This window comes from Sturnira hondurensis, unplaced genomic scaffold (genome assembly GCF_014824575.4).
Source record: "Sturnira hondurensis isolate 20B ecotype Veracruz unplaced genomic scaffold, ASM1482457v3 Scaffold0012545, whole genome shotgun sequence".
NCBI lineage: Eukaryota > Metazoa > Chordata > Mammalia > Chiroptera > Phyllostomidae > Sturnira > Sturnira hondurensis.
This window is the reverse complement of record NW_028085176.1, coordinates 1,070,069-1,088,879: the sequence shown is the minus strand read 5'-3', so window position 1 is coordinate 1,088,879 and position 18,811 is coordinate 1,070,069. Positions and strand designations below refer to the sequence as shown.

General features: G+C 37.3%; 1 protein-coding gene across 3 annotated transcripts in view; it reads right to left on the bottom strand.

Annotated features, from left to right (window-relative positions):
• Nucleotides 1–18,811, bottom strand: part of DIAPH2 (diaphanous related formin 2) — a 902,023-nt gene that overhangs the window by 357,985 nt on the left and 525,227 nt on the right. For all 3 annotated transcript variants that reach the window (XM_037060830.1, XM_037060831.1, XM_037060832.1), the window contains one exon: nucleotides 1,380–1,504. In XM_037060830.1, the coding sequence (XP_036916725.1) occupies nucleotides 1,380–1,504 (125 nt within the window). The remainder of the gene's footprint in view (nucleotides 1–1,379; nucleotides 1,505–18,811) is intronic.

Here is an 18,811-nt window from a genome sequence, read left to right as displayed (position 1 = left end):
TTCTCTACCTTTCTCTCTCCCTTTCTCTCTCTCTACAAAGAAATAAATAAACTCTTTTTTAAAAGAGCCAAAATCAGAAGTCGAAAAATTGAGGCAGTATGTTCAGCCACAGGACAATATAACCTATTCAAAAGACTAATCTAATCAGCAATAAAGCTTAATCTTCATATTAAGTATCCCACTGTGGGCAGTTATGCAATCCAAGGTTATTTCTGAGGATTTCCTGCATCCAATCACCCACAAATTTGTTTACAATATTTCTCTTTATGAAAGTACTCAGCATCACTAAAGGACCACACAAACAACATTAATTTATGACCCCAAAATCTAAGAATGAATTCAAATTTTTAATGTAAATCTAAATTACCATTCTCAGGCAATTCACGTTCTGTACAGTAACTTACAAATTAGGCAGGAAAGAAAGCATATTTGAGAAGAAAAAGGCACTGGATTTAACCTTGAAACAAGGTGACTGTTATATAGTTGTTGAAGGAATCTACTTATTATCAGGCAAATAATTTACAGTATTTATTCCCTCTAGAGATATAAAATAGTGAATCAATCTGTAGTTCAAGATATTTCCTTAAACCCAGAGGAGTATGATGTGGCTTTAACTCTTGAAAACCAAATTGAAAAGAAAAACACAACTCTAATGTGGTTTATCTTTAGACACCAGATTTAACATTAAACAATTCAAACTAAATGCTAGTTCTCAAGTTTCCTTTTCATCTCTTTCTGTAATTTATACAGATATAACATATGTAAAATGAAAGTTTAAAACCATTTACTTATCAGGGAATGCTTAATGTTGTATAGATAGCTACTGTGATTTATTTAAATATATAATCTATTTATCAATTCATCTATTCATCCATGCATCCATTTTATCCTTCCCAATCCTTTCAGTGTGCTGCTTTTAGTCATCCTCGGCCCTTGAAAATGCATGCATGCCTCCAGGGGAAAAAATGTACACATAACAAAGATAAAAAAATCTCTGACCAAAGTAAGTTTTCTCCTGTTGATAATTTCCTTTAAGCAAATGGTTACATAAGGAGATTCTGTGTTTTGTTCTGGTCTAGGTCTAATCAAGCCTCATAAGACTTACCTTGCATATCTTGTGGGACTTCAGATAAAATTCTTTGAGAAATGGCATTGTTTTCTTATATAATTGTTCTCTTGGCTACTGTACCTGGTTCAAAACATCACGAACTAAAATTTATGCTGTTAATATAAGAACAGCCTTTACAAAAATTCATCCGGTATGAACAGAGTAAGTTTGGAACTAACCAGAAAGTACACACACACACACTCACACACACTCACACACACACGTATACACATAAACTAACAAATAAACAAAATGTTTCAATAAAGGATATCGTCATCTTCTCCACAAATCTATCATGTTGGTCTTCTGTTTGGGGGAATTTCTTGATGTCACGTTCCAGATGAACAATTTGCTGTTCCATCGCTGCAAGGTTGCTCTTGAGAATCTGAGCTGAAACTGAAGAACAATATGCCAAGCCTTTAGAATACTTTACCAGGTATTCCAGGAAAAGATGAAAAGAAAACTGTATCAGTTAAAGTATTTTTTAATGTGGAAAAGAGTTCCATGAAGTCAACTCACATTTTTTTGATTCACTGCTCATAAAAATTCTACTCTCCATTAAGTAAGTGAAATGTGTAATATAATATACCAAACTTTCAGGTTTAACATGAGAATGTCACAATTTTCTTCACCCATTAGCTCAAATGAATCTATTCCTATTTAAATTTATTGATGACATTTCTAATATTTCATTCTTTGAATCTAATTTGAAGATTAAAGAGAAACTAAGATTCAAAGAGACCTTATTTTATCAATGCATGTTCTTGACTTTATAAATAATGTAAGGTTAAATTACAGAAAAGGATCAAATATTTTTCTTTTGTTGAAGTGTTCTAGATTGTATAAACTAACATATATGCTAAAAGTTAAGTTCTCTAGTACTTTTCATACTCATAGTTATTAAAAATAACTGTTGATACATATAGAGAATTTAGAGCAAAATCCAGCAAACACAAATTCACATACATACCCGCAAACATTCAGCATGCCTTCCTACACTATCATCACTTGCTTTAATCTTCCTGAACATTCTCTGCACTTTTCTTTTTCTCTCCTCACTGAGAACCGATGATTTTAAGTATTGTATTGGAATTCCCCTAAATACACTTTCCAGATCTCTTATGATGACATCTTTTCAGAGAGATACTTAAGAAATCTAGTATTTTTTATAGATAGATAGTCTATTACTATATGATGACCAATTAGATATGAAAAAATTTCTATCAATATCAATGGCATTTGCCAGGTTTCTAGTTAAAAAGACAAAGTAAGTATTACAATTTGAAAGGTAGCCTGTGACATTGGTTCTTAAATCCAGACCTCTGAAACACTGTGTTATTCATCAAAGAACTATGAAACAGAAATAAAATAATACTATTTTTAAGTAAATTCCAGTATCATTACGAGGCATATCAGAATTATAAAGAAAAATTCAATATGTGACAAATCAACTCCCTGACAAATTTTGGCAAAACTCTTTTGATACAAAAGCCTCACACTGATTGCATACACTTATGACTCCATGAGGAGAAATTCCCTTATATAAGGCCTGTCCAGAAGGTATCCAGTTATGTAATATGAAAAACAGAGACATCCATTGAATAAGATACAAGATACAAGAAACATTGTACATAGGACAAAGATGGCTCAGTCCCCTTCAAAGTAGGCACCTTAGGACCTCACAGAGTTCTTCCAATTGCCATCAGCTGGCCCAATGTGTTTTCCTGAATCTTATCGATGATCTGAAATCTCTTCCATTTCAAAGGTGATTTTAGTTTTGGGAAAACCCAGAAGTCACAGGGCACTGAATCTGCGCTGTAGGGAGGCTGAGTCACCTGGGTGATTTGATGTTTTGCCAAAAAAAACCTCTGCATGAGAAATGATACATCAATGAATGCATTGCGGTTTTACACCTGCAAATCACCAGTTGCCCATAGCTGCGGCCATCTGAATCATCCAATAGTTTCCCCAGAGAAATGTGCAAGATTTGATGCAGATCTGTTGCTCTGCTCACTGAGTCATTTTGAATGCGATGGCCACACAATACACATGCTCACTCAATAGTGTCTACTGCCCCTACTGACCACTACAGAGAAGTCATCATTGTTCACACATGTGCATTCCAGCCCTCTCTCATTGGCTACCAGGTTACATTGATGTGTGCAAACCGTTCTCATTATATTAACAATGGCTGGACTTTTTCCAGACAGACCTTGTATACATGTAAGTGCAAGAAACTGAAAAATCTAGTACCAACACTAAAGACATCCTTTTCTTATAAATCTGTCAGTTCAAAGAGTTCTGTACAATTTTCTGCAACTTACTTAGATCCAAAAACTTGAAAATTACTATTTATTGAAGAAGTCTAATAGAGCTTTGCTTGCCAAAAACTTGCTAATGGCTTAGCAATCATCCCTTGCTGTATTTAAAGGATGAGTTAGCTGTGGAGGAAATCATTCTGACTTTAATACTGAATTGTTTTTTCAATGTGGGCTTTTCTGCTTAGTTCTTGCTAATTATTCACAAGATTTCTTCTTATCCATTTGCTTAATTGAAAACCTGAAGATATAAAATTGACAGGTTGTTTATGTCATGTTGGTTCCTTGAAAGAAATAAATACATCAGGAACTTTCTGCAAAAAACAAAATGCCCAAAGGCCAGGTTTAGGCCCCAGTACTAATCCTCAAGTTGCTCTGCATACAAAAGTCCAAATATCTCAAATAACAATAGAATATTTTTGATTCACAGATATTGATTTTTACCCTAAAGTTAAATTCTGAATAAAATATCACTTTCCAGTTATTTCTTGTTCTCAATTTCACATGTCAGATCCTGAGTTCTCAATAAGTCCCTCCAAAGCTGTAGTCTAAATTCTCTATCATTTACAGGTACTTTTGTTTAAGTGATCTTCCACATGTTAGTTTCTGCTTTGAATGGGATTTTTTTATTGTTCTGTACATTGTTCTGACTTGCAAAATGAAGATAATATCTCCCTTAAAAAGCAGTCATTCAAGTTAAATGATTTCATACACAGTTTCTCTTGTTATATCTATAAATTTTCATTTCATATTTCACTATCATCCCCCCATACTCTCCTTTGCTACAGATAAATTCCTACTGTGTATGTGCCCCCAATAATTAAACAACAATTTAGATGTACCTGAACAACCACAAAAGAACAGTCGCTTACTACTTGCTATGCTGCTACAGCCTGATTCAATTTAATATGGATCTTCTTTCTAATTGAGAGAACTAAACTTAGATGGTCTTCTCTGTAGGGTTTTTAAGGTACATAGAATTTTAGGTCTGTGAACCAGTTACAATTATACTAATGAGCAGCCAATATAATTACACTAATGAACAGCCAATTTGTTAGAGATACTAGCAGCTTCCAAATTTAAACAATATTTCTGGAACTTAAAAACTTTAGCCTGTATTTCCATGCAGACATTTCAAATTATTATTTTTTGGCTTTCTAGACTTCTCTAAAAGGCAACAGTTTTTTTAATGTCTTACAAAGGAATAAATATGCTTGATTATCTGCCTTTAATATATAGGAGGGGAGACCCCCCCCCCAAATGGAATTATCTTCTGGACAGCGGGCCCCTTGTAACAGAGGTTTCCCGAACTAGATGAGTGTTCTAGGAACCTATCTGTATCAGGTGAGTTCCTAGAACACGTGGTGGTGTTGTGAGAGGCTGTGTTTATCTTTAGTGAATTTTTTTTGAAGACTCTTTTAACACAGTTGCTCATTTCATGATGGGTGATTTACGAGCGCGCCTGACCACACCACGCTGAGTGTTCAGCAATTTTTTAGTAAAAACTCCTGTGCCCCATTTTTCCTATTCACCTGATCTTGCCCAGAGTGACATATTTTTGTTTCCCCGGATGAAGAAAAGCCTCAAAGGGGAACATTTTGCCAATGTGGAAGAGGTGAAATAAGAAAAACAGCAGAAACACTAAAATGCCTCAAAATTGACAACTTCAAAAACTGTTTTTGAGCAGTGGAAAAATGTCTCAATAGGTGTATCGCATCAAATGGAGAGTACTTTGAAAGTGACTGAAGTTTAAACATGAGAATAAATACACAAATTTTTGTAAATAAATTTCACTTTTTAGATCCCCATCACATGTATGTGTGAATATTGGGATGACACGGGTTCAAAAACTATACACATTTCAAGTATACAAGTCAATGAAACAGCATCTGCACACGACATCATGCACCCCTCACCCAAAGTCTCTTTCCACCCCCACTGTCCCTATCTTTGGCCACTGCCACCCTCCCATTTTCCCTCTGGCTATGACCATACAGTTGTCCGTGTCTATGTGATATGTATATGTGTTTATTTTTGGACTAATCCAATCACCTTCCTTCATTCAGTTCCCCCTCAAACCTCCCCTCTGATAGCTATCATTCTGTTCCATGTATAGATGCCTCTGATTCTATTTTGTTGGTCAGTTTATTCTGTTCACTAGATTCCACTTATAAGTGAGATGATATGGTATTTGTCTTCCTCTGACTGGCTTATTTCCCTTAGCATAACAAATTCCAGGACCATCCATGTTGCGCAAAAGGTAACGATTCTTTCTTTTTTACCTCCAAGCAGTATTCCATTGTCTAAATGACTCATAGCCTTTCTATCTACTCATCTACTGATAGGCACTTGGGCTGTTTCCAGGCTTGGTTATTATAAATTATGTTGCAATGAATATAGGGGTACACATATTTTTTCTAATTAGCGTTTTGGGTTTCTTTGGATATATTCCCAGTAGTGGGATCACTGAGTCAAAAGGCAGTTTCATTTATCATTTTTAGGAGACTCCAAACTGTTTTCCACAGTGACTGCACCAGTCTACATTCCCATCAGCAATGCACCAGGGTTCCCCTTTCTCCAAATCCTCACCAGCAGTTTCTGCTTGTTGATTTATTGATGATAGACATTTTGACCGGTGTGAGGTGGTGTCTCACTGTGGTTTTAATTTGAATCTTTCTGGTGGTTAGTGAAGTTGAACATTTTTTTCATCTATCTATGGGCCATCTGTGTGTCCTCTTTGCAGAAGTGCCGATTCAGGTCTTTTGCTCATTTTTAAAATGGGTTGTTTGACTTCTTGGTGTTGAATTACATATTTTGGAAATTAACCCTTTGTCAGATATATCTTCGGCAAATAAGTTCTCCCATTCAGTGGGTTCCCTTGGCATTTTGTTGATGGTTGCTTTTTATGTGCAGAAGCTTTTGAATTTGATGTATTTCCATTTGTTTATTTTTTATTGTTTCCCTTGCCCAAGGAGATATAGCAACAAAAATATTGCTACAAGAAACGTCTGCAATATTAATGGCTATATTTTCTTCTGGATTTTTATGGCTTCACAAATTACATTTAAATCTTTAATCCATGTTGAGTTTATTCTTGTGTATCATGTAAGTTGGTGATCTAGTTTCGTTTTTTTGCAAGTATCTGTCTAATTTTCCAGCACCATATGTTAAAGAGGCTGTCTTTATGTTCTTGTCTCCTATAGACCATAAAGGCATGGGTTTATTCCTGGGCTCTCTATACTATTTCACTGATCTGTATGCTTGTTATGCTAGTGCCATGCTGTTTTCATTAGTATGGTCCTACAATATAGTTTGATATCAGGTAGTATAATCCTTCCAACTTTGTTTCACGTTCTCAAGATTGCTGAGGTTATTTTGGGTTAATTTTGTGGTCCCATATAAATTTTTGGAATCTTTGTTCTGTGTCTGTGAAATATGCCATTGGAATTTTAATAGGAATTGTGTTGAATCTGTATATTGCTTTGGGAAGTAGGGACATTTTAATGATGATAATTTTTCCCATTTATGAACATGGTATGTGCTTCCACTTATTTGTACTCTCAACTTCTTTCTTCACTATCTTATAATTTTCCAAGTATAGCTTTTTTACCTCCTTGTTTAAATTTATTCCAAGGTACATTATCTCTTGTTGTTGTTACGATTGTAAATGAGATTGTTTTCTTAATATCTCTTTTTGGGGGTTTTCGCAGTGTAGGTCTTGAGGCAGAAGTGTAAATGGTCTGAGCCTTTAAGGTCTACCTCTAGTTGTCAGCCATCCCACCTCCCCCTGAGGTCGTCTGGTGTTCCTACAGAAACCTCTGAATAAAAACTGTGGATTAGGCCCAGGCTGGTCACAAGCCATAGACCCTTCCGCAGGTTGTGACCTGGGGAAGGCAAGATGACCAGAATTGGGAGGACTGGGGAAGTGAGCCCATGCTTGGGGCTACATGGTTAATGTGGCCCCTACTCCAGAGCCAAGCCACACATTCTCCACCGGAGTCTCCAATTCTAGCTCCCCCAGGAGGAGTGTGCTGCAGGTATAGGGTGGGTACAGTGAGTCATCCTCTCAGCAGAAACAAGCTCACCAGGGCATAGCCACTGGGGTTCAGGGGACAGATCAAAAGAGTCTTCCATTGAAAGACATACAGAGGATCCAGAGACACATGAAAAGATGCTCAATATTGCTAGCTATCAGAGAGATGCAAATTAAAACCACAATGAGATACCACTTTACACCAGTCAGAATGGCTATCATAAACAAAGAAACAAACAACAAGTGCTGGAGAGATATTGGGACGAAAAGGGAAAGGGACCCTAGTTCACTGTTGGTGGGATTGCAGACTGGTACAACCACTATGGAAAACAGTATGGAATTTTCTAAGAAAACTAAAAATGAATATGCCTTTTGACCCAGCAATTCCACTGTTAGGAGTATATACTAAGAACCCTGAAACACCAATCCAAAAGAACCTATGCACCCCGATGTTCATAGCAGCACAATTTATGATAGCCAAGAGTTGGAAGCAACCTAGATACCCATTGGTAAATGACTGGATCAAAAAACTATGGTATATTTACACAACGGAATTCTATGCTGCAGAAAGGAAGAAGGAGCTCCTACCCTTTGCAACAGCATGGATGGAACTGGAAAGCATTATGCTGAGTGAAATAAGCCAGGCGGTGAAAGACAAATACCATATGATATCACCTTTAACAGGAAGCTAAACAACAAAACAAACAAGCAAGCAAAATATAACCAAAGACACTGAAATAGAGAACAGGCAGACAGTGACCAGAGGGGAGAGGGGAGAGAATCACAGGGGAAAAGGGGAAGGACTCACATGAACATGTATAAAGGACACATGGACAATAACTAAAGTAGGGGGCGGAAATGGGAGGGAGGGGAGGAGCACTGGGGGGGCGGGGCTGGGAATATAAAACAGAAAACTGTACTTGAACAAGAATTAAATTTTAAAAATTAAATAAATATAGAAATAAAATAAAGACCTCTATTAGAAAAAAAAAGAAAGGGTAAAAAAATAAGGAAAATGTTACTGTTTTAATAATGTCTGAAATAAAAAGAATCCTGGGAGGTATTTGAGTCATTTACTATATCTGAAAAAAAAATGAAAGTCTAATTCTGTCAAAAAAAAAAAAGAGTCTTCCATTGGTTCTGGTTCTGGCTGAGCCTGTAGGGTAAGGACTAAGCACTTTGTCTCAGTCCCAGTCAATAGCCTTTGAGGGAGATATACTCCAAATGTCCCAGCTCCAAGCAGGGCCCTTGCAGAGCCCCCCTTGCAGAACCGAGCTCTGTAGGGCAGGGCCAACATGACTTGGGGGACAGATCCAAAGAGTCTGCCATTGTGGATGATGCCAGCAAACTTTGAGGAGGGGCCCATGCACTTATCCCCTTTCCTAAGATAGCCTGCACGGAGTTTGCAGGGGAGAGAGCAGTTGCCCCCCTTGTGATGCAGACACATGACTCAGCTTCTGTGTCTCTGGTTCCTGGATGAAAGCCTTCCTGGGAGAAGGGCTCTGGAAGTTGCAGCTCTGCATGGCACTCTCATTCCCTGCCTGACTGAATTCAGCAGGGCAGGCCAAGTGATTCGACGGGTGGAGGAGGGTGCCAGCTGCACACCTGATGTGGGTCAGAATGGCTCCCTTTCCAAAGCCACACAGTTCAGTCACTGTCTGAGTCTTCACCAAGAGATTCTCCAGAAAAAAGAGCTCTCTAGAGGTCTCTGCTAGGTACCACCAGAAGACCCCCTCTGTAGGACGTGAGCACAAGAGAATGGTGTCACCAGGAGTTGGAGGACCAGGTAGTGCATGCCGCAGGCTGTTGCTATAACAACAGGATTGCTTGACACTGGAAAGGTGGCATCTAGGTCTATAGGAGACTCCTTCCAGGCAGAGTGAATCTCCACTGATTTTCACCACCTGATGCTATGTGGGATCCTCTTCCTGTCTCTGTTGCTCTGGGCTGTGGATCCCTGAATGGGGTTCAGACCCCACACTCCAGGAGGGAGGGAGTTCTGCACCTGAGATATCCTTCCAGCTTCTCAGCTGCCATACATGGGTGCAGGGGCCGGCCCTTTCTGTGTCTCCATCCTTCTTACCAGTTTCTATGTAGTTTCATCTATAAATTCACGGTCATATTATTTCAGTTCAGCTGTCCTTCAGTTGGTTATTCAGATTAACTGCTCTGTAACTTAGCTGTCAATCAGTAAGGCAACAGGAACAGGTGAATGCACCTCACACCTACTCTGCAGCCATCTTGGAATCCCCTTGAATATATTTGGTTCAATCTCAAGAACCGAGAGTCAATAAATTTTGATTACTTAATTATTTAATTAGGCCCTAACCTACATTACTTCTAATATTTCGTGAGTGTGTGTGTGTGTGAGAAAGAGAGAGAAAGCACGAGCGAGAGAGCATTTTTTACTAGGGAAAAGGTGTGTAGGGTACTTGGAACATTTAAATAGCAGAGTGATTAGAAATACTTCTCTCCTGCATAGATAGCCTCAGCCTCAGGGTGTATTTCTGTATCTGTCATTACATTCATTCACTGATATAAATTAGGGAGTTTTTAATAACAGTGCAAATATTTTCTGAGTAAATTCCCACTACAGGCATTTTTAATGACTGATTAGTCCTTCTGGTGGCACTTTATTTTTTTCCTCTCATTTCATTTTTTACATCTGCTAGTGAATTACTGAATCTAAACTATAACATTAAAATTATGTTATAACTATCAGGTTCTTTATTATAGATTTATTCCTTGTATTCTATAAATAACCTTTTAAGTTCAATATATTCTTGAGCTGTATGTAGAGAGAAATTTCCCCCACAAATCTTATTTATCTACTTATTTCAGTTGAAATACACATATAATTTTTACCTAGCTACAAGCATATATATATATATATATATATATATATATGTAGTATAACCTGCATTGGAAAGATTTTAAATGTCAGATGTACTCTACTTTATAATTTTAAAGAAATTAAAGTATAAAATAAATAGTTTAAGTGACATTTTAAATGGAAAGATTCTTTAATTATGTAGAATATGTGAACTGATATGCATCTAAGGGGACAAAAAGTACTATGATGACATTCTCCAGACCATGTGCAAAATGTGTAATTTTATGTAAATATAACAGCTTTTCTAGGGGCTTGAGAATTTTTTCTCTAATTATTTCTATTAATTTTGCCCACTGACAAAGTAACTAATCACTTCTTACATCTTTGCCATCAGAAAGGCCAAGTAAAAATTTACTCTGTCGAGTCTATATGTGAGTAGGTCCAAACATTTTTATAAGTACCCTGTAACTTTCTTTAACTGAATATATTTAGTTGTAGAATTACTATCAGCTGAGGCGCACAACATGAAAGGGACTGATCTAGAAAGCATATGTAGAAGAGAAAAGGACATTACAAGCAGCCTGAACAACAGGCACAGTTGTATTCTCTCTCAAGTGCATTTTTAAGTTAATTGTTTTATTTTATATGAATGCTGTTCATGGAAATGAGGTAAATATATTTATGTAATTATAGTAGCCAAAGCTTATCTCTGTGGGCTTCTCAGGAGTTTGAAAAAATAAGTAGTGGCCCGGCTGGTGTGCCTCAGTTGGTTGAAGTGTCATCCCATAACAAATAGGTTGTAGAGTTGATTCTTGGGCAGAGCACATACGTAGGTTGCAGGTTTGATCCTAGAGCCCACATCCCCAGTCTGGGCACACACGGCAAGCAATCAGCTGATGTTTGTCTCTTGCATCAATGTTTCTCTATCTCCCTTCCTCTCTCCCTACAAGCAATGAAAAAAATGTTCTGGGATGGGGATAAAAAGTGAAAATGAAAATAAAAATAAAAAATAAGTGGTAATGGCACCCTAATAAGAAATTCCTATAATGAAAAGAAAAATCTGCTAGAAACTGACTCATTCTCAGAAGGCAAAAAATATTTAAAAGGAAACCCGTCGATTAGAATAGTCACTAAATGGCTGGTGTAGCTCAGTGGATTGAGCACAGGCTGTGAACCAAAGGGTCACCAGTTCGATTCTGAGTCAGGGCACATGCCTGGGCTGTGGGCCAGGTCCCCAGTGGGGGCCACATAATAGGCAACCGCACATGGATGTTTCTCTAAATCGCTCCCTCCCTTCCCCTGTCTAAAAATAAAATCTTTAAAAAAGAGTTACTAAATGGAATTTAAAAATATATGTCCTCCGTATGTGTTCATGAATGCCCTCACTTGCTCCTCTAACGTGATCCTGGGGAGAAGGCGCAGTGTTTCTGGACTGGATGCATAGTACGGCCTGAACAGACACTGAGAGCAGAGGAACTTCCATTAGAAATTCGGAAGAACTGCTTAATAAACCATATAAATACTTAACTCTAAATACTCCACTAGGCATATTGCAGTCTGGGTTCACATTGTAACAGCTTTTAGCCTGGAAAGGGGATTCTAAATGTATTTTTAAAATGAAACCAATGGAGACATCTTTTAAAGAAAACTTCCTGATAACTGAGGAGATGATGGCTCCAAAGATAGCTGGGGTAAAGGAGGAGGAAAGAGAACGTTTGAAACCCTCTGAAAACCGATTGGCAGTAAAACACATTCTGTAGCCTGACCACTGAACCATCCGCAGTGGGCAGGAAAGCCACCCATGAAGAACCACAGTTCTTTCACCTGCTGTCTCTTCTGTGACTGTTCTTCTGCTTGCAGGAAACAGTATGTGTGAATTTTTAAGTCAAAGGCTAAAATACACACCGAAATCCCTTACTCTTGTTGACAGTCTTACCTAAAGGCCAGGATCGGGAAGTACATATGCAAACTGAAGCTTGTATAAAATGATGCTGAATATAGTCTTCTTGTAATACTTTGTTCGCATCATGAAAAATCTTTGATTCAAGCTCATTTCTTTGCCTTGAAATAAAAGAACCCTCACTCAGGCATACCTCGAACTGGAACAATTCTAATGGGTCAAGTTTTCACGGAGTTGAGGTCGGGCGATACAACACTGTTCTCCCCTTAAAATTCTATGGAAATGGATGAAACAGGCATCGTCTTCAACAAGAAAGGCTGCCAGAACCTTCAAGGGCGGATAAACCCGTCATGACAATCCTATAGCAATGTCTCCACTTGTCAAATGTATGTAATGCATTCTTCTTTCCCATTGGACTTAGAACACTGGTGGTAATAAGGGACTCTGTCAACGTGGCCACTTCATGTAACAATAGAAGGCCTTATGCCCTGGCGGGTGTGGCTCAGCAGACTGAGCTCAGCCTGCAAACCAAAGGGTCGCTGGTTTGATTCCCAGTGAAGGCACATGCCCGGGTGGCAGGCCAGGTCCCCAGGGGGGAGGCGTCAGAGGCAACCACACATTAATGTTTCTCTCCCTCTCTCTTTCTCTTCCCCTCTTTCTAAAAATAAATAAATAAATTCTTTCAGGAAAAGAAAAAGCCTTAAAAATAAATTCAGTTATGAAAATAAATAGGGGCTATGGAAAAGGTAGACGTTGACTGACACTAGAATAAAACCTTCATGTATTCTTAATGAACTCACAAATTTCAAAATTTCTGAAATTACAAATTTATAAAATTTGGAAATTTGAGTCTATGGTTATATGTGTGTTTACTTTTGAGCTATTGTAACTAACATTGTTTTTTAAATCACAAAGAAAAAACACTTAGAACACAACTATATTCGATATTGCCAAAGTTCTATAAAATCAGGTATGAGAAATAAGCACTGTTTATTTTATACCGAGACAACTACCTGGTTCTTGATTAACCACTGAAAAACAATTTTATCTGAGCCATCACTTAATGGCAACTTTACTAGCATGGCCTTAGTCCTGGTATATTATATCTTTAATAAGGTGTGGAAAGATTACATGATTGATAAACAACTTGAGTACTTTCTTTCACATGCCATCTGGCAAGAATTAAATACATCAAAATAGTGTTGTCATAAACTTACTTTAAAGTAATATCAGCCTTCTTGAGTAAGATTTTTGTGATTGTGGACTAATTTTCCATGAACTGTATTCCTAAACATAACGAGACTGTGTAATTTGGCATAGTTATTCTTGCCCTCGACAGGTTTTTGCAGAACAAGTCTAATGTGTAAAGTCCATAGGTATATAAATTTACAAAGCCATCAAGTTTCACCCAAACTGAATATGGACTGTCATCTTGTTATCAGATCACTGTCAGTGCTGAGAGCATCATCTTGGAGTCATTCAAGTCCGTTCCGCATCACTAGTGCAGAGTAGCGATTCTTCTGCTTGATAATAGAGTTACGGGTAATATAAAAGATGCCTGAAAAGGTATAGCAATCTGATGGATACATTTCCTTATTTATTAATTGACTGTAGATATTAACAGGATGACTATATGCTCACAGATAAAAGATTGAAAATGCAAAGTAAAGTAATTAGAATATCTAATTGTAATAATTATCGAAGTTTCGCACCACTGAAATAAGCTGATAAAACGGCAGGGTTTTATGTGGATATTACCATCTCAAAAATGTATTATACTGTAACTATTTTTTGCCTAATAATCAAATAACAAGTAAAAAGAAGGGGTGAGGTTCATAGGCAAGGCCTTCTAGATAAGGAGTTTAGGCTTCACCGCAAAAGTAGTAGTAAAGCAATGAAAGGCTTATAAGCAGAAAAGGCTGATGAAATCTACACCATAAAACAGACGATTCTGGCAGCTACATGGCAAATGGAGGCATCAAGAATGGAAAAGGGGAGAAGATTTAGGAGGCAATTATTATGATCGAGACAAGAAATCAAGGTAGCTTGGATTAGGGAGATCAAAAATAGTTCCATTGTGTATTTTAAGAGTAGAGCTGCCTTGCTTTGGGTGGATGAAATGTGAGCAGTTAGGAAGAGGGAATTGTTAAGAATGACTCCTGAGTTTCCGGCACATAAGATGAAAATGGAGATATTTGCAAGGGAAATTTGGGGGGAAAGCTCAGTGGTTTAGTTTTGGACCTACTAAGTTTCAATAGTATGAGCCATCTAAACTGAGACTGCAAATAGGCTGAATCATAACTCTGGAGCTTACCAGACAGGTCCGAGCTGGATGCATGGGAAAATGAGGCATTTTCATACAGCTTTTACTTCAGAATAGTTACACTGTTTCATTACATTGGTATAATATAATGTAGTCTACGGTTAGTTTTTTGTCTGTGTAAATCTAAGTAATAATTCCTGCATCCCTGACTCGTTCCAAGCTCAAGCATTTCTAGGTGTTGGCTAAGATCTTTTTCCTCTGAACTATGCATATAATGTATTCCTATTTTCCCTTTTATTCTGCTTTTCTCTAACTGTGAAAATGCACAGGTATGATGTATATTCCTATTAACACATGTTTTTTTCCCAAGTCATGTTGTTATACTTCTCTTAAAACAAATGTTGCCAATAACAACCACACAGCTAATTGCATTTAGACATGGGGAGGGTATACCTAATCAAAAAAGCTGCAGGCCTTTAAAGCACATAGCCAGGAAAATATCTGCCAGAATTTCCTCTAAAGAAAGAGGAAAAACATGACAAGACTCGATTGTTTTTCCTTCACAGTTACACATTATAAGCATGTTAACATTGGTAGAAAGCAAAGAGTTAAGTGTAATTCAGCTAATAATAACACAATGTAGGTTTCATCCTTCTTTAATCCCTTTTTCCCATTGGCTCTACTTGAGGGATTCGTAGTAAATCCAGTCTCTTCCTGACTGTAGCTCTATAATCTTCTTGTAGTGTATATACATTTTTGGTTTTTACTGCTGGTTGTTTAATAAGAATGGACCAATATAATTACCACTGCTCAGTGTATTGAGTGAATGGGGGAGCTGCGCACATCTGCTTCACTTTCTGAGTCAGTAATTGTGCTGCTGCCCTAGATGTGATGAAGTCGTTACGGAAGCTCCTCCGTGTGTGTGTGTGTGTGACAAATAACTGTGCCATGTATAATATACATAATATATCATATCCATTACATAGCATGTAATATATATTACATCCCGTCATATTATATCTATGTGATGTGCATATATGTACCTATCATACATATGGTACATATATATACATGCACACATTCATATATAGAATAAGCAAAGATGCCTTGGTTTCTGAACACAAGAAATACCTAACAAAACAACAGAGGTTGTTTTAAATCTGTCTTCTTCCATAAGACGCAAATAAATACATGAACTGGGTTATTCAGAACTCTCAATCTATTCAAACACGTTTCTGAAAAGTCCCTCCACCCTGGTGAAATGGGACTCATCAAACACCTAAGGAAAATCTACAGACACTTCTGTGTAACTTAAATAGCAACTTGTCTCTCAAGTCATGCAAAGAAAAGCTGTTGAAAGTTTTGATTCATCTACACAGGTTTGGAAAACATTAGGCAAAGTAAAGATGTATAAAAACTCCAGAGACCTGTAGGTATTCTGCCAACCATATGTCTACAACCTCATATATACACACAATCAGGTCAAAGGATCTTCAAATTTTTCAAATGATTCATGATCATTTATGAAGTAAGGGAAAGGAAGAAAAAAGTTACAAATACCAATACTAAGAGGTAATACCATGCATACCATATATACTCAAATATATGTACATATAAATTCTTTGGCCATTTCTAGAACAGGGGATGGCCAATCACTGCTCCCTAGCCAAATCCAACTTGCTATTTCTGTATGGCCTACAAGCTGAGAATGTTCCTTACATTTATAAGCAGTTGAAAAAAATGGAAAGAATTCCATTTTGTGACACAGAAAAATTGTATGAAATTCAAATTTCAGTGTCCACAAGTGACGATTTACTGGAACAAGTCCAGGCCCCATCATTTGCATATTGCCTACGGCTGCTTTTGCACTGCAGCGGCAGAGCTACGTGCCGCAACAGGGATTCTATGTAGTCTGCAAACCTTCAAACATTTCATTCCTGTCTCTTTGTAAAAAACGTTTGCTGATCTGTGTTCTATATTTTTATTGAGATGTAATGTACATATGATACCATTGTATTAGTTTACAAAATGACTTGAAAACAGTTGACCCTGGAACAATACAGGGGTTAGGGACACCAACTCTTCCATCCCTATGCAGTCAAAAATCCATTTAAAAGTTTTGACTCCCCAAAACGTAACTACTAATACAGTATGGTTGAGCCATTTACATAAATAGTCAATTAACACAAAATGTGTGTTATATATATATTATATACTATATGCTTACAATAAAGTAAAAGAATGTTATTAAGAAAATGATAAGGAAGAAAAATACATTTACAATATTTATTTTGAAGAATGCACACACACAGTTTCTCTTTCATTCCTTCCCTCTCATTTCATCCTCATAATCACTCTATGAAGTATATCCTGTTATTATCCCAATTTTTACATCTGAGAAACTTAAGGCAAAGAGAGATTAAACAATTTCCTCAAGGTCAAATACCTAGTACGAGGCAGAGCCAGTCTTCAGAGTTATGTAGTCTAGTCTGTGCCCTTAACCAATGCGTTCTATTGCCCCTCAGGAATAAGCAGAGGCAAGTTTAGTTAAGCAGCATTTTCAAGGATGGGAAGTGCAAACTGAACTTGGTACCTGAAGTCCCTTTAAGCCCTTAATTAGCCACAAAGTTCTTTAATGTCTCTTACAGGCACAACATTGCAATAGCAAAGGACAAGGCTGTATGGGAGGAGCAAAGCATAGTGCTTCCCCTCTTGGAGCTCAGTGTTTTCTGGGGAGGTTGAAACAAGCACGTAGAAGAATGTACACAGTGATGACAGTATCAGTCAAGTAATAACCACTAAAGAGTGAGAAGGAAGGAGGAACATTTGTAAAGGGGAGAGGGTATAGAATATATTCCTTGAAGCATATGACTAGTTTCTATCTTCTCAGTCATGAATGAGAAAAGATGATATTCTGGGCCAGTGGAGGATGGCCTTGGGGCTTTAGCAGAAGAAAGTTTGGAATTGATTTTTTAAATTTCTTTTTAAAAAGATTTTATTGCTTTATTTTTAGAAAGGGGAAGGGAAGGTGAAAAAGAGAAATATCAATGTGTGGTTGCCTCTCACACACCCCCTACTTGGGGACCGAGCCCACAAGCCAGAGACGTGTCCTGACTGGGAATTGAACCAATGACCCTCTGGTTTGCAGCCTGTGCTCAATCCACTGAGCTACACCAGTCAGGGCTGCAATTGCTCTTCTTCTTTTCTTTTTAAAGAAATTTAGAATTAAGTAGAAAGCTATACTGACTCCACTAGGAAGCTACAGTTAGAATCCTGGGAGAGTGGACCCAATCAGGTGGATGTCTGACGTTAATCATCTATTCAGGACTTCAAACTGGAAGAGAGCACCAGGAATAGCCCAGTGTGAATGACAGAAGGCTAAAGGAGGTAGGGCTTGCAAAAGAAATGACAACTCTACAGTGGCTAAACAGTGTGTGCTTCAAATGTACAGGTTCCCTGGAGGGGAGCTAAGAGGTTAGAAGAAAAGGGAGAGGCTAATAAAGGAGAAAGGCAAAGGTAGAATGAGGCCAAGAGACAGGCTCCAGAGGCAAGGGTTGTGTGAGGAAGCCCAAGGGTAGAACGCCACAGTTTGGAATCCTGGAGGTACCTATATTCTACGTGATCACAAACTCTGTATTTTACACAGATACGGGGAGCTGAGAGGGAGGGAAAAATTCATGCCGATGGAGTGGAGGCCAAGGAACTTTGTGACCATGTTGTAGACTAGAATTCATTTTCAAAGGTGGAGGTATCAACATTTATCTCTTCTTTTCTACTAAATAAACATATTTATTTCTTGGATTTTGTATTGCATTTCTATTTTTGTAATTTTCTTCCTTTGATGATGTTTTTGTTTTGTTTCTTCTTTTGATCAAGGTTTATGTTTAGAAGGGAGTAGGAGAAGAAGTCTGAGGAAGAGAGTATGATTAGCATCAGGTGAAAATCAGACTTTAGCAGAGAAGTATTTTCATATCTCTCTGGAGAAATGCAGGTTGAAAAAAACATGTTTTTCTTCAGAGAATATAAATATACAAACATTTTGAATAATTTTCCTATATTTTCAAAAGTAGATAATACCAAACTAATTTGCAATTCTTTCAAAATGATAATGCAGTGTTACTGTAAAAATATTTTAGCTATTTATATTACATGGAAATTATGTTACATAGATACACCAGAATATTTTAACATAGTGCTATAAACCTGAAGACATTTTGTTTTTTCCAGAACATTTTTATAAGGTGTCATCGAGTTATAGTAAATTATTCTTAATTATATACATGCTGTTTACTTACCATATTTATTTTTAAATGGCCGCAGTTTTCAGACATGAATACATAATTGTAAAAAAAAAAT